Here is a 16,160-nt window from a genome sequence, read left to right as displayed (position 1 = left end):
AGGGGAGTGAGTGATCAGAGTGCTTGGGCATGTGAGAGGAGAAGATTATCTGGTGTTCGAGAGAGGGAGACTGATGAGAGTGGGAACGAGATGAAAGTGAGAGGAAGAGCCGGGTTGAGAGGGCGGATAAGGGTGTGACGTATACATGGAAGTAGGAGAGAGTTGGGCCGAGAGGACGAGCCTGGGACGGAAGGGAGAAATGGGAGTGAGAGGGGTAAATATATTGTGTGTGTTTGTGCGTGCTTGCGCGCGTGCCTGGGTGTGTGTATAAAATCTTACTGTGCTCAGCCTAAAGTACAAATAGTGTAATTGAGGGCAGGAGGCGTCTCTCCACCCCCCCCATAATCCTTAGAGAGTACTAGACCTTACGTCAGGTTTACGTTGTTCAGCTAGTTCCAGAGTCATGCTAGAGATGGAGTGGGCAGTAGTCCAAGAATGAGACATCTTACCAAGCATAAGCCTTTGGAAAACCACTCACGATGTGGAAGAGTCAGTCACATATCAGGCTTGCCTCTGTCTAAAAGGGTAGTAGGCTTTGGACAGAATCGGTCACTTGTCAGGGTGCCCTCAGCTCTGAAAGTGGGCCATGGCTCAGGCTAAAGTCACTAGGACTGGGGAAGAGTCAATCACATGTCATGCAGTAGCCCGAGCACTCTGCCATTTGGATTCACCAAAACTACCAGGGTCTAATACGACTCTGAAATAAGGTCAAAGATTCCTGACGTCTTCCAGAGTGCGCACACACATTATTTTGTATCCACTTACATCAGTAACACCTTTTGGTCTGAGTATGCTGTACTCTGAAATCCACTCTGCACCATTCCAGAGTAATCTCAAGAAAAGATTGACCATTAAGGGGCCCTTCATCGCTATTTTGCAGTCCTTCAACCTTTAGCAACGTTTAACCAAGTTGTTTTTCATCTTTCTTGTGCAATTATACAGATTTTGAGTTTGGTAGAGGAGTGTCTCCAGGCTAGGTACATGTTTGAATACAAGAGACCCCAGAAAGGAGTCTTGCTCCTGACTCTAGACGTACCACATGGAAAATCACGTGGGTATTTGATCAAACACAATAACTGGAGAGAAAAGACTTGTGATGATCTCATAACATGTATGGCGGAAATACCCAGTGGTAATATCACCATATTCAAGTACCATTACTGCCATAATATTACCTCAGAATAGGAGGTAAATCCTCCAGATTGCGAGGTTGTATTATTTCCCATTAGTACCCGGCGGCATCTTCCCTCACTGGGAACCAGGTATCTGCGCTCTCTTCGCCCCTTCACCTCCACCCCACTTTTCCTCATATTTCAGGCACCTCCCCCTTGCCCACTCGAGAAATAAATGAAATAAATGCTATTAGTACCCTGGTACGACATGCCAGGCTACTAATAGCAATAGAAACTGAGGAGGGGGGTATTACCGGTCTTGTAATGCCCCATGGCTTACGTTAAAACCCTCACTTCGCTCGGGCTTATAACTGACACCCCGGAGCATTATCAGACCAGTAACGCCCCCCTCCTTGGGTTCTATTGCTTAATTATGAAGTCCCGTAAAGGATCGATTGGGATTTGGAGTCATTATAGCAGGTGGTAATTCCATTGGTGATAACGCCTCCATTTTTTGTCAGTAAAGTGGAGGAAACCCCTCTGGTGCAGCACTGGAGGTTTTTCCTCCACTTTTCCTTCAAACTCAGAATATTGAGGAGCAGTAAAAGTGCCAGTAAGTCTATTACCACCACTTTTTAACTGCACCTCCATATTTCTAACGAGGCAGAAGTCCGAGAATGCCATTCACAATATTGCTGCAAACACGACGATCTGATACATAACACATCCTTGTTAAGATGTCTGCTGAAATGTGTTGAACTTTCATTTATCGTCTGGGTCAACCTGGGTTAATCTGCCTGCCATACTTTTCCTTCCTGTTTGTGAAAAAAAAAGAACGAGGAAGGCTAGGCTGTAGCCCAAAAATGGTGCTCTTTTCCTAAGATCATACGTCTTTCTTATCATTTTTAAGTAAGGCTGTGTTCCATCAAAAAGCTTCTTTCAGCAATCTCAAGTTGTTCCATGCCGGGTGTGAGGAGGCCCCTTAGCTACGAATATTTTCAGTGAGTGTGTAAGGGTGTGTGTGTGTGTGTGTGTGTGTGTGTGTGGAGGGGGGTCTTCTATTTATAATGGGAAATACAAAACTACCATTACCAGAAAGGAAAGGAAAAACGCATGCATTGGACGAGTTGCTCAGATCTGCTAGAGCAAGAGACAGTGTTGTATGTTGGAGGTCATGGCAAGAAGGGCGCTGTGCGGGCGTTTGAGATGCTGGGGGTGCCTTCTTTCGATTTGTTTCAGATCTCTTGTTTTGGGGCCTTTTCCTTTAACCATTGAATAACCTTGCTTCCTCTTGTCCTTTTTCTGTCCCTCTGTAGATGAATCGACCCATCCAGGTGAAGCCAGCGGACAGCGAGAGCAGAGGAGGTACTGGTGTATCTATCACTCTTTGTTAAGGAGAGCAGAAGGGAATGTGAAGGATGCCGGGGGATTGAAAGCCATGGAGTGGAAGCTACTGGTGCCATGAGTGGTCAGGGCGCCAGGGGAGGATAAAAGGGCAGTGGGCTGTGGTGCCAGAGACACCCACGTCATCCTGTTGCTATTCTTCTGGAGAGGCAGGGCGGTTTCGACAGCTGAGTAGACCGACATGTAGCTGGCGGTACAGGTGTCCTAAAGTTCTTCTTCACGGAGATTAGGGGAAGATAAAAAGGGACATGGAACTGGAGCCAGGCTTACTTGCATCCTACCGCTATTCTTCAGGGGAGGGCAAGATGTTTAAGAGGCTAGGAGAGTAGATGGCATGTGCATCCATGGACCAGGAGGTGCATGAGCCATGGCATTCTTCATGGGCAAACAGGAACCCAGAGGAGCATAGAGAGGGAGACATACATGGAGACTGACGTATCTGAATTCTGCTGCTCTTCATCAGGAGAGGGCATGATGGTCAATGAGGACAAGAGGGTAGGGGGCATAGAACTAAAGGTACAGGTACGTTAATATTCTTCTTCATGGAAGAACAAGGTGACAGGCAATGGCTGAAGTCTAGAGAATATAGATTCAGAGGTACCCCTATTGTGCTTTTGCTCTTTTTCTGGGGCCTGGTGTTGTTGCTGGCGATATAAGAGTAGAGGGCCATGTAGCCGATGTCCTCAAATTATTTCTTCATGGGTGGATAGGAGGGAAGGGGCACTTAGGATTCTAGATAGCTTGAGGTGCTCATGGCCTATCACTTTTCTTCAGGAAAGGGCAAGATGGTAGAGGGGGGAGGAATGAAGACTGGAAGGGCCTGTAGCTGGATGTATAGATGTTGCAACATTCTTGAAGAGCTACAAGGAGAGCAGGTGTGTGTATTGGAGGCTGGAGGAGCTTCTAGCCAGAGGCAGCATGTCCGATGGCTCTTCTCCAGGAGAGTGCAGGCTAGCTGGGGACTGTAGGCGGGTACAGAGGCATATAGCTAGCCATACTGGTACCCTAACGGTCTTCTTCAGTGGTGGGCAAGACGGCAGGGAAAGGTAAGTGGCTAAAGAGCCCTGGAGTCAGAGGTACACATGTCCTATTGCACATATTGGGGGTTCCGGATGGTATGGGAGAATAGAAGGCGAAAAGGCCATGAGCTGGAAGTAGAAGCACCCAAAATACTTCTTCATGGCTACATCAGAGGGCAGAAGAGGCTAGGAGGCTAGACAGTCACAGAGCCAAAGTTACTTGCTTCCCACTACCCGTCCTCAGCAGAGTGTAGGATGATCGGGGATCATAGAAGAAAGAAGGGCCTTGAATCCGTTGGTATGTGTCCTATCACTCTTCTTTGTGTGAACAAAGCAGCACCGATGGTCCCACTGAGCCTTCAAATGAGGCTGGAAAAGTTAACAAGACAAGGACTCATGGACCCAGAGAAACCTATGCCCTTTCGTGCTTTTCAGGGAACGGCTGCATTAAGCAGTGGAGGATCAGGGAGTCAAGGAGCCGGTGAGGAAGGGGAAGATGACTGGGGGCTGGATGTACGGAATCTGATTAATTCAATGGAAGTTATGAGGGTGCATGGTGACTATAGGGCAGGCCGCATATTGAGTGGAGATTGAGGAAAGGTCCTGATAAATCGCTACCCCGTTGTTTCCACAAAGTAAATTACTTTGCAGTCATTTACTTTGTGGTAATTACTTCGAATTAATTATATGTAGTTGTGGGTTACGGGTAAAAGGGGGTGGGGAGGGTTTTGGGTAGGGGTGATAGTGAAGGGGAAAGTGGGACATAGGGGGGAGAACTCCCAATAAAAACAAATGCGAAGAACTAGCTACGAAGTTAATTAACTCAAAGTAATTTATTTAGCTGAACAGATAAAAGAGGTTTAGAAAGGCAGCAAGGGTTAGGTGAATGGGCATGAGATAAAACAGGTTAAATGGAGGGAAGGTGATAGATGAAGGGAGGGTCAGAGTATGAAGGGATTGATTAAAGTTTTGGGAGGGAGTGGTGGGCAGTTGGGGGACTATGGAGTATGGGAAGTAGAGGAACTGTAGAAACGTCAAGTGGGTGATGAATGGGTTGTCAGGAATCATTGGGGGAAAAGGTATATGTGGAGAGGAAGGAGTGGGGGTAGGGTATGGGAATGGAAAAGGGTATGATAGGGCATGATAGCAGATGGGCTGCAGGTAGGAGAGACAGTGGGTGTGGAAAGTAGGGGATTAAGGGGAATGATGCTGGAGTATTGATCCGGTGATGAAGTATAAATTGTGGGATCACTGGGCTTGCATGACTGTGGGGCGGTCATTTTACAGACGGTTGTTTTGGGGGTGCAGTGGAGGCAGCTTTTGGCAAATGTTTAGGTGTTGTGCCTACATAGAAGGCATGGTTTGCAAATTCTTCTACATTCTTCGTCTATCTTTATGTTCTCACAGACCCTTCTCCCCTCCTAAAGTCTTTGCTCTCTCAACCCTTCTTCATTTACTATACATGTTTCACATCCCCCTTTCCACTCTAAAGTGAGCATCTCATAGAAACATAGAAACAGGCTGTACTAGCACTAATATATATATATCGCAAATCTGGGTTTTTATATATATATCCCATATATCGGGGCAATCATACCACTAAAGACACTACAGCAAACAATAGAATCAGAAAACCCTCCGAAACACAAGGCAATCTTAGCCCCTAAGAGAAGCAACCAAGCAGTGTTTATAGCTGACGAAGCCAGGAGCACAGAAGAACAGCCTAACTGGGATATCGCGTTCTTCCTCGGGTACCAAACACAAGAGAGTAAGATCCACTTAGCTGTACCTCAGAGCAGTCTACCTTCCCACCTGCCGCAAAGTAGTGACCAGTACATCGAGACAAGGTAACCTAGGGCAGTCACACCCACTCTGCCGGGGTGGTCCCAATGTGCCCTGTCCTCATTCGGGGCCATAGGCGAGACTGCCATCCTAAGAAGCTGAGCGAGAACAGGGAGTGCTTGGCTCAGACTCTTCAAACTTAGTGTCCACTTTGGGCGACACTGACTGGGGTGTCTGCCATTGCCAAGATGGCGGCCAGTGCCATGAACAAAGGAAGAGACTTGAATCTCCCCGTTCTGGGCAGAATGACGTAGGACTGAAAGATGCTGGCCTTGCCAACGTGTGCCAGTGCAGTAAAACACCTCCAAGGCCAACGACTGCTAAGCGTGAGAACTGAAGTGTTATGAGTTGATTCAGGGCATCAAAGTGTGTGTGTAGGGGGTGGGAGGGTGTAGAAGATGATGGCCAGGATGTAGACATACCTGCTTTGCAAAGGAAGTTACGAGGTGTCAGACTTGTAGAGGCAGCCGATGAGACAGGAAGTGTTTGTGGATAATGAGTTGGAAAGTCAGTATGGGTTGGGACAATGAGCCATATATTGACCATGGGGACGGAAGGAGGGTTGACGGAGGGGGATATCCCTTCCATAAAGCATCCCCATTTTTGAGTAAAGCCTCTTTCTCGCTATTAACACTTTCCGCTTTCACATAAAGCCCACCTCTCTATTAAAGCCCACTCTTACTCTGTACTAAAAACTCTTCTCATTCTATTAAAACTCCCCCACACCAGTATTAACCCAGTTCTCTCTCTGAACAAATGCTCTCCTTAATTGTATCATTACGTTTCCCCCTTATTCTCTCAACTAAGCTCCTTTAATCACCATCCCAACTCTGAGAGCCTTTTGCAGCCATCTCCTTATAACTCGTTTTCTTCCATCCTCCCCTTTCTCCACTGCTACACTGTACCTCATCCATCCCTTCTTCTGTATCTTCCTTTCCCTCTTGTTCATCACTTACCATTTCCTTCCACTCCTGTTTTGTGTCTCTCCTTGCTACACTCCTTCTTTGTCTACATCACGCCTTCTCTTCTGTCTCCTATTGATTTCAACACTTCCATGTCTTTGCATCCTTTTTCATTTCCGCCATCTCTTGGTCATTTCTCACCCCATTCCTTTCTTCAGTCATTAACTTTCTCTTAGTTTTCCCCATTTCCTCTCTCTTCCTACACCATTCCTCCATTTATTTACTCCTTTCGATCATGTTTCTACTTCCTCTTTCTCTCTCATTTTCTCCTGTTCATTGTATCACTCCCATTCTCTCCTTTCTCTCCTCCCATCAATTTGTTTCTCTTTTTCTTTAATGCCCATCCTTTCTTTCCCACACATTTTCCTTCTCTCGCTCATTTCACTCCTATATGTCTCTGTTGGTTGCCCCCTTCATCTGTACTTTCTCTTTTTCTCTTACTTCTACTGTCCATCTCAGCTTTCCTCTAGTCTACTTCTTCACCCACCTTCGACCCCCTCTTTTCTCTTCTCAGTCCTCCTCATTCCCTTCACTTCTCCCTCCTTACAGCTGCATGTTTCCTATTTCTTTGACTCTTACTATAATCATCCTTCTGCTCTGCCTGAGAGGAAGCCCATCTCCAGACTGAAATGGGAGAGTAAAACAGATTCTTACACATGGACGCTATCTAAGCACGCACAGAAGGTTCGCTCAGGTCTTCACTGACATAGACATATCAAGATCTCTCTGCAATTTCCCTTGACTTGCATTCGAATAGCACTGCTGAACCTAAGTCTCAACTCTGAAAGAGGTCATGGGTGATGTAAGGCACCACAAGCACAGGGAAGAATAGTGCAAGGTGAAAGCAATTTAATGTATTTAAGGTCCAGACACAATTACAAATAACAAGGCATTTATTACTAGATAGCCCAACACGTAGGGTTGTAAAAATGAGTAAACTTGGCAAAGAGGCGTCTAAAACAATACAACTACGATATATGCTCTAAAGGTGAAGTCCTAGGTTAAGGCTGGAGACTAGGAACCCATTCAAAGCCAATAGTGGTCAAGAATTAATGTCATAAAATAGAGTCCACATGTTCCTTATCAGTCTGCTTGAGACCCAGGTGCAGGACGGTACTTAACTGGTATGTGATGGGGTTCGTTTGGCCCAATGCAGATCGTTTCTTTGCTCTTAGTTCTCCTTTGCAGCTCCCCATTTTCAGCAGTCTGAGCAGGCGGCAACTGATATCCAAGAGGCAGTAGCTGGTGGTGCTGAAGAAAAAGGGGTTCTCGGTCTACATGTTTTTTGTTTAGGATTTGTCACCAAATAATGAAATCCACTGACAAGTGAAACCCGTTCAGCATCTTTGGGACTCAGAGAACTTTGCTTCCCAGGACCTCTCAAAAACGAGTGGCCCCTTCCTTCCTCTCCTTAGCAACTAGAGGTCTGGGCCGCACAGCTAGCAGGTTCTGCTTCAGAGGGCTTAAATGTCTCTGGTGACGTTCAGCCTTAATTGCAGAAGCTTTGGTGGTAGGGGAGATGCTAACCTCGTTGGCGTGATATCAATGCTTAATATCTCACCATTGGACATCGTGCTAAATTGTGGCAGTCTCCTGCTCCCGCACATTGGCTACACTTTTTTTTAATATCACCTGCTCCTCAGAAGTGCTTGTACTCATCTCCTATTTTCTCGCAGGCTTTCCTTGATTAGAAAATGGGGTTCTGAGCTAATAGCACAATTTTCCTGCAGCCTCCCTTCTGGAAACAAAGGTTCTTTGACACGTGGGTATCATGAATGGACCGGCTGCCCCCCTAGCCTCTGCCCCGCCGCTTTGTGCCATGAATGAGTCATTGTGACTGGTTCAGAGAATTGATACTGCTTGATAGTTGGAGACCAGCTCCCAAGGGGTGCTCCCTTCCTCCCTGTTTCGGGGGACCCATTTTAGTTGCTCTGGAAGCACAAAGGAACTGGCTGTCCTGTGAGAATTAGCAAAGGTGGTGGCCAGTTTGCATGGTTTAAGGGCAGAGCGTAGACCTGTGCGTTTAGAGTGCCGTTGATTAGATAAAGGCGAGACGTTTTACAATACTGCAATCTGTTCAGTAACAGCTGAGTAAACGATGCAATCACTTTGACAGTTTAATATTAAATCCAACAATGTCAACTAAGCATGCAACCATTGTGACTCTGACACGCCCAGGTACAGTGTAGGCCCTGATTCGTGTTCAATTGATATCTTCCCATTTTTACCTCGGGTTGCAGTAGGAGATGCACACAGGAGTCCCCACAGCTAGTAAGGAAGAATAAATAAACCCCAAATGAAAGATAAGACCTCTAAAATCAGATGTTTCTTTACATCATAAGAGCAGACTAAAATTTAAAGGCAGATTTGTTGCAGTTAATCAGACCCTGGTGCGGCTTTAAGCTTGACAGCTGTATTGGGTTGTGCAGCCTTTCACGGCAAGGGCATCCGTATTCCATTTCAGCAAGGAAATGCTACATTTTAACTCTGCACAGAGACAAGGCTAACCTATATGCTACTACACAATTACAGTTTAACTGTAGAAAGTAAAGGCTTCCTCCATTCCACACAACACAGAGGGATCAGAGACTGCGCACAGGGCTCGCTCGGCGTGTTTGGGTACAGAACATGTATCTAGAAAAAGTGACATTCACCTGGATGCAGCAGAGGCAGATGGATTGTTTACACCCTTTATTTTCCCCCGACACTTTTCCCTCTTTCCTCACCACCTCGGCCATCACTCTCCTCCCTCCTATTGCCCCATCTAACCGCACAGCCCTGGCCACTCCCTTTTCTCCTCATGCTGGTTGGCGTGCTCTCTGACCTCTTCCGGTTTCTCTCCAGAAGACAGGAAGTTGTTTGTAGGAATGCTGGGTAAGCAACAGACAGACGAAGATGTCCGGAAAATGTTCGAACCCTTCGGGAACATTGATGAGTGCACAGTGCTGCGGGGGCCGGACGGAACAAGCAAAGGTACATGCGCCTCACCCTACAACCTTTGAAACGTCATAGAAGGGATTAGTGTTATAATCTTCATTCTCTACCACCAGTATCTGTGAATCCATTTCCCATCTCACACCGCTGCTGTAACCACACCTCTGACTTTACGACCCTTAAACTACAACAGAGGCTAGTCTCTCCATTGCTGATACAACCACGGCCGGGGTACCTACAACTCTGACCCTGGAAAGATCACTAACTCATGGCACAGTGTCTTCATCCTGCAGACCTCCTTACCTGGGTGACTGTAACTGTGAGTGCACTGTCCTGAAGTACTGTAGGAGTCCATGTCTCCATCTGTCATCCCAGCACTGCCGTGGTAACTGTACCTCTGACCCTGTGAACCCTGAACGTCTAGTGGGGCCAGTATCTCCATTGCTCAAGCCAACACAGTAGGTTTAACCACGTGAACCCTTTACACCTAAACCACTACCATTTGCAGTATCTTCAATCCCCACCCACATGCTGCGGAGGTAATGGGCGTCTGACCCTATGACTTCTGAACTACCGCAGGGGCAGTGTCTACATCGTTACAACAGAGTAACCTCTCCTCAAGCCTGAGCTGCTAAAGGGTGCCATTATATTTCTCGTACACCCACACACTAATGTAGAAACTGTGTCTGAACCACTGAGGGCTAGTGACTCCATTTCATGTGCCTACCCTCCCAGGATATCCACACCTAGATTTAACCCCTGAACCACCACAGAGGTCAGTATCTGAATTCCTTGGAATAAAACTGTTGGGCCTAAAATCCCACACCCCTGTGACCCAAGGACTCCCACTGTAGCCAATTGTCCATCCCATACCCCACAATGCATAAATTGTGATACTACACTGTACCTTCCAAACTGCCCAGGAGTTCCTGTCTTCATCCCACAGACCCACTCTGCCGGGTAAAACTTATCCCACGTTCTATACATCTGCAAGAGTAACACCTCGCCCACAGAATGCTAGGAAAGCGCCCGTCCCTTTCCTGCCCCATACGGTGTTAGGGGTTCCACCACTTCCGGTGTAACAGTAATTCCCTGTCACACTGTAGTCTAAAGGTGGATCAGTCTTTGCTCTTAAATACTTCCATTGGCGCATAGTAACTGGCTTCCCCCACATTGCCAGGTCATCAGCTTCCCATTGCCTCTAGTCCCAATAGTGACTATGGCTTTGCATGATACATTGCACAGAGGGAAGCACTGCCCCACCTGCCCACATCAGTAGACTGTATTTGCCTCTCAGTTTGCTCCTGTCAGCACCCACTTCATACACACTCAAGCCCCTCCCAATTACAATAACCTTGGTTAGCAAAGTTTGTCCCACTACTCTTAAAACCGTATTACTCCCTGTTATTTGGTAGGCAAGTTTAATCATGGGGTGCTCACAGCCATGTCCATCTCTGTATATGCAAGGCGGAGACCACATAGGCCCAGTCTGATGTACATTCGTAGATGGTTTCACCACGCATTGCTTATCTAGCACCCTTTCTCCATGGGTGGGGTCAACATGCATGCCCCGAGTTCCTACTTCCATGGCAATGAAACTGTGTAGACTCTATCTGATCTACTTGCATGGGTGGAGCCGCCAAGCAGGGCCCTGCCTGCTTCCATAATTTCATGAAACAGATCAAGTGCTGTGTGTGTGATCTACTAACTTGCCTGTTTGGTTGCGTGTGTTTGTGTGTGTGAGAGAGAGAGAGAGAGAGAGAGAGAGAGAGAGAGAGCGAGAGACAGACAGAGACAGAGATATTAGGCATACATGTGTGTGCCTCTTGGATTGGATTGTGTGTGCACACCTACAGTCAGGGATATGTGGACATCTATCCCTGATTAACCACAACTGTGCATGCATGTTATATTGTGCGTTTATAAACCTGTGGTTGAAACTTGTGTGTACAATGCTGTGTTTGGGCACATGTATACATGGACCCGTGGTTGGACACTTGTGTTTGTGAATCTGTGGTGGGGCACACGTGTGTAATTCTATGGAAACACTCCTGGTTTAGTGCACATGTGGTGATCATATTTGTGCATGCACTTGTGATTGTACTTATGCGTGTGGGTTTGTATATAAGAGTTTGCATAAAACGTTGATTGTATACAAGTGAGTTGGCATTTGTGGTTGGACACGTGTGCATGTGTTTATGAATGGACACATGCACCTGTGAATGGCTGTCCCTGTGATAGGGCACGTGCTATCACACGTGATAGGGCATCTGTGATTGGACGTGTGCAGCTTTTTTCTGAGCATTTAGATATCATTGTGCTTAGCTACAGGAAATGTGCACTCATGAATTCTACCAACTCGAGCCTTTTTAGTGGCAGGTTGGACTCTACCCGGCAACATGGGTTAGAACTAGTGCAAAAGGCTATACCCGATTAGGAAAGTTTGATTAGTTGGGTGCCTCCAAATGCATTCATTCCTAAACCCGCCTGCTTCTTCGAAGGCACTCGTTAGTTGAAGTCCATGTGACCCTCCCAGCAGGGGTGTTGCTAGGTCTGGAAAAAGATCCAGGGCTACGCTAATATATATATATATTTTTTTTTTATTTCTAACATCTAGTTTTTACAAAAACTTTTATTACAACTTATCCTAAGATCGTTAGTGACACTTTCCATTAACAATTTAGTTCATGTGTTTTCAGATTAGGACTCTGTCTAGAAAATTTATCACTGAACAGGTAAGATGTGTCGAGCTTCCACTCAGTATCCGAAACCACAGATCTTCCATCTCTTCGTTTACTGGCTTAAATTTACTCAAATGTATGGAACGCAACTTGTTTAGGGCCACACATTCAATTATCAGATGTTTTAGTGACTCTGCAAAGAGATTGGAGTGCCGACAGGCTTCTTCAGTATCTGGTTTCATTTTTCTCGTCACCTGCATGTGGTTAGTTTTCAGCAGATTTAATCTGAGTCTAAGAAATTTATCTCTGTGATATCTCGATGGAAATTGACACAGATAGTTTGGCATATTGTCCACTTTATTCTTTGTTGGCCCAAGATTTAATGCTGTCGGCATTGTTTCGAGTTTGTTCACGTTGTCTATCCATAACCATTCTTTTAATTTTATTCTCGCGATCTGTGGGCGATTCATCAGGGTTTCCGTTGAAATATTTGCACTGTCCAAGACGGCTTTCACTTTCTCAGACCATCTTAAGAGCAGCCCCTTATGTTGATGTGTTCCTTCAGATTTCAAGATTTTATAAGCTGGTGCAGGGTTCGACATCTCCATCTTTCGTAGCATTGACAGGGATTTCCATAGAACTGTTCCGTACAGGCTTTCTAATGCCAATTCGTGGTGTATTATGGTCATTGAGAGGTATTTTGGCAATCTCAGGACTTGGCGCCAGAATAAGCCTTCCAAGGTGGGCCAGATCTTTAGATCCAAATTCCAGCCTGCTTCTGCCCCAAAAGTTATTGTAGGTACCACTTTTTGGGTGTAAAACGTGCGTAGCGGTACTACTGAAAATTTTCCGTATAAAGAGTGTATTCTTGCTCCTTGTAGGCCGAGCATTCGGGTCCGCTGGAATAGATCATAAACCCAGCTCTGCTCACGAATCGAGGTGTTCATCATTATTCCTAAATATCGAATTTCCCTGACTTCTTCAAGAATATTATTATCAATTCGCCATTTGAAGTTTTTTTTTTTGGCGACTCGATTACTGCCAAACCTCATAATTTTTGTTTTTTTCACGTTGATTGATAAATCATTATCAATCATGTAGGATTCAAGCTTTGACAAGAGCCTTTGTAGTCCTATCTGGGTCTTATCAACCAATACTAAGTCATCTGCATATATCACATAACTTATTGGATGTCCATTAATTTTTGGGGGGAAGCAGATGACACTAGCCAATGCAGTAAAGATGTCAGCAATGTAGAGTTTGAATAAGATAGCAGTAAGTGGACATCCCTGTTTTACTCCTCTGGAGGTAGTAATAGGTTTAGACAGGTCTCCACTTGCGTTTAGTCTTACTCTAATTGTTGTATTGGAATGTAGTGCCTTTATCGGTTGAAGCAAGGCGTTTGGGCAGGTTCGCTTTTCCAACTTCTCCCATAATTTAATTCGATTAATTGAATCGAACGCTTGCTGTAAGTCGATGAATGCCATGAATAATTGCTCTTTCTTATTTAGGGCATCAAGTTTTAGCAGATTTACCAGAACAAGGTTGTTCTCTACTCCCACGCCCTTTGTGAAACCAGTTTGTCTTATATCAGGTAGGTTGACTTTATTGGCCCATGCAGATAGCTTTTTTTGTAGGAAAGTCGCCAGCACTTTGCCAATAGTGTCCAGGAGGGCAATCGGTCGATAGTTGGCGGGGTCGTCACGACTGCCCTTCTTATATACTGGTACTATTATTGCCTCAGTCCATGAGCTCGGTACCTGTTTTCTTTCGGCTATTGCCACGAAAAGTTTGCCAATGAATTTGGACCAGGCATGGCTGTGTTCTTTTAACATAGTGTTACTGATTCCATCTGGCCCAGCAGCTCTGGAGGTCTTTAATTTTGATATGGCCGTTAGAATGTTTTCTCTAGACTCAATTATGTCCCAATTTGTGTTGTTTTTTTCACTCTCTTCAAGGTATGGTGTCTTTTTTCCTGTAAAGACTCTTTGAAAGTGCGTTATCCAGTCACTTTCGGACACTCCATTAGACATTAGGGCGTCTTGATTAACCGTGCCTTTGTTCAGGATTTTCCATATTTCCCTTGAATTATTTTTTTTGATCAAGGCCAACATTTCCTCGCCACGCTCTTGATCTCTCTGATTAGAGAAAGATTTTATCCAATTTCGATATTGTTGTTTTCTCTGTTTTATTTGGCACCAGACATTCGCTCCATGCTGTTTTTTTAATTTGTTTATGTCTTTCCTGAGTTGTTTTTTTTGATTTATCAAAGTATGGCTCCACTTATGTTTATGATCTTTATTATTTTGGGATACTTTCCTAGCAAAGCCTGTATTCAGGTTAGGTAACAACGGTATGTAGTTTAAAAGTTCGCCGTTATCATAGTTTGTCGCTTGTATATCATTGGACAGTTTGATAATTTGGTATTCTTTTATCCTTAGTCGATTTCGCCCATGATTTACTTCAAGTGCTTTACTGTTAGTCCTACATTTCTTTCTATGTTTCAACAACCAGGACATTACTAATGGGTAATGATCACTGTTGGGGTTGTAGGTATAGTTTGAAGCTTGGTGATAGTTGCAAACACATTTCTAGAAATCCAGAAATAATCTAAGGTCTTTTTGTGTCCCATGTTCTCCCAGGTGAAATTTGGTGGTATGTCACCTCTCACTTGACCATTTGCCATCATGCAGTCACGGGCTTCCAATTCTTTTCTCCATTTCGTTCTGTTTTTATTTCCATGACATCCGTCTAACGAATTTTCTTTGATGGGTTTCTTATGTTCATCAAACCACGAAATGTTCAAATCTCCACAAATGATTATTGCAAGATCCAAACAGGTACGTTGGTGGGTATCTATTATTTGCATTACAGCAGATATAAATACGTCAGTCGAGATTTTTAACGGATTCCAATACACGTTCAAGATTAATAGATATTCTTTGTTGTTTTGAGTATTCGTGGATTGAAGTAGTGTTCCTTGAACATAACTATTTGGATTCATTTTTTCAGTTATTTCCCAATTTGTTCCTGATTTTATCATTGTAATTAAGCCAGAAAATGGACGTCCCTTGCTGTTTTTTTCTGCTGGGTTTAGCAGTGTTACATATCCATCTTTAGTTGGTGGCACCCGCAACCAGGTTTCCTGTAAGCAGATGGCGAAATTATCAGTTAGATCAACTGGGAAGTCATTGTATAGATGGTTGAAGCCCCTTGTGTTCCAAGAAATCACAGTCGCAGGCGCATCAATTTCCTTTTTTTTTTTTACGCTAAAGCTTAGTTAGCTTGTTGTCATGGTTCCTTTTCTTTGCATTACTAAGTGGTGTGATTTTTAACTGTCTCCTCAAGCTATCACGTTGCTGTTCCAAGGTTTCTTTCGCTTTTATTTTCTCAGAGATCACTGTTGGTCCTTGGCTGTTTGTTGGATCGTAAAGTGAGATTTCAAATCCCAAGCACAAGAGATCCTGCTTTGCAGATAGTAACATTGTACGTACTGCTTGGGAATTTATGTGGAGAAGTACAATGTCAACTCGCTCTTCCGAAAAGTATTCGACAATACGGATGTCGTCGGACCTGATGTTCCTTAGCGCTGGTACTGCATGTAGTAGACGTAAGATGTTTCCACGATTCAAGTTGACATCTGATTCATTTCGGAAGATGTTTTCGATCATGATTTTTTGATAGGATGCCTTAAGTGCTGTTCGGGGAAAATCATGTAAGTCATTAAAGGACTTGCAGTTGTAAGCGGACGTATGTTTTGGATTTAATTCCGAACGAAAGTTGTTTGCTGACTTGGAGATATAATCCGGTGTTCCACGCTTTTGTCCAGACAAGGATTCGACAATTGTTCTTTGTTTCTCCCCGGCCTCACCTATATCACTTTTCTGGCTTCCTGTTTTCTTTAAAAGAGGTTTCCCTGATTTTGTCTGTATTGGTGAGTCTGAACTACTTGTCGACATGTTTGTCAGGTCCACAGCAGATCCTCGAAGAGAATCCTCGGCCTCGTTGTCATCATATGTAGACAAGTTACATAGGTCTTCTATTAGATCTCCGAGATCAGAAGATCTCTGGTCTGATTCGATTCTCATCCGCTTTTTTGGGTTTGCAGGCGATTTGCACTTTGGTTCGGCTATTATCTCAGCTTTTCCCACTTTACTATTTGTATTTGATTTACTGGAGCTTTTGTTTACGATAGACTTTGATTTC

At 44.7% G+C, this 16,160-nt stretch overlaps 1 protein-coding gene across 16 annotated transcripts in view; it reads left to right on the top strand.

Moving 5' to 3' along the window:
* CELF3 (CUGBP Elav-like family member 3) overlaps nt 1-16,160 on the top strand; it is a 331,245-nt gene that overhangs the window by 196,678 nt on the left and 118,407 nt on the right. For 12 of the 16 annotated variants that reach the window (XR_011304210.1, XR_011304211.1, XM_069650631.1 and 9 more), the window contains 2 exons: nt 2,429-2,477; nt 9,184-9,312. Coding sequence is in view for 14 of the 16 variants with exons in the window: in XM_069650631.1 (XP_069506732.1) it covers nt 2,429-2,477; nt 9,184-9,312 (178 nt within the window). In the remaining 2 variants the exon portion in view is untranslated. The remainder of the gene's footprint in view (nt 1-2,428; nt 2,478-9,183; nt 9,313-16,160) is intronic. The other 4 variants (XM_069650607.1, XM_069650653.1, XM_069650679.1 and 1 more) reach the window with 1 other exon arrangement.

Source organism: Ambystoma mexicanum, chromosome 1p (genome assembly GCF_040938575.1).
Source record: "Ambystoma mexicanum isolate Mex_15411 chromosome 1p, UKY_AmexF1_1, whole genome shotgun sequence".
Taxonomy (NCBI): Eukaryota; Metazoa; Chordata; class Amphibia; order Caudata; family Ambystomatidae; genus Ambystoma; species Ambystoma mexicanum.
The sequence above is the reverse complement of the archived record's forward strand: the minus strand, read 5'-3'. Positions and strand labels throughout refer to the sequence as shown.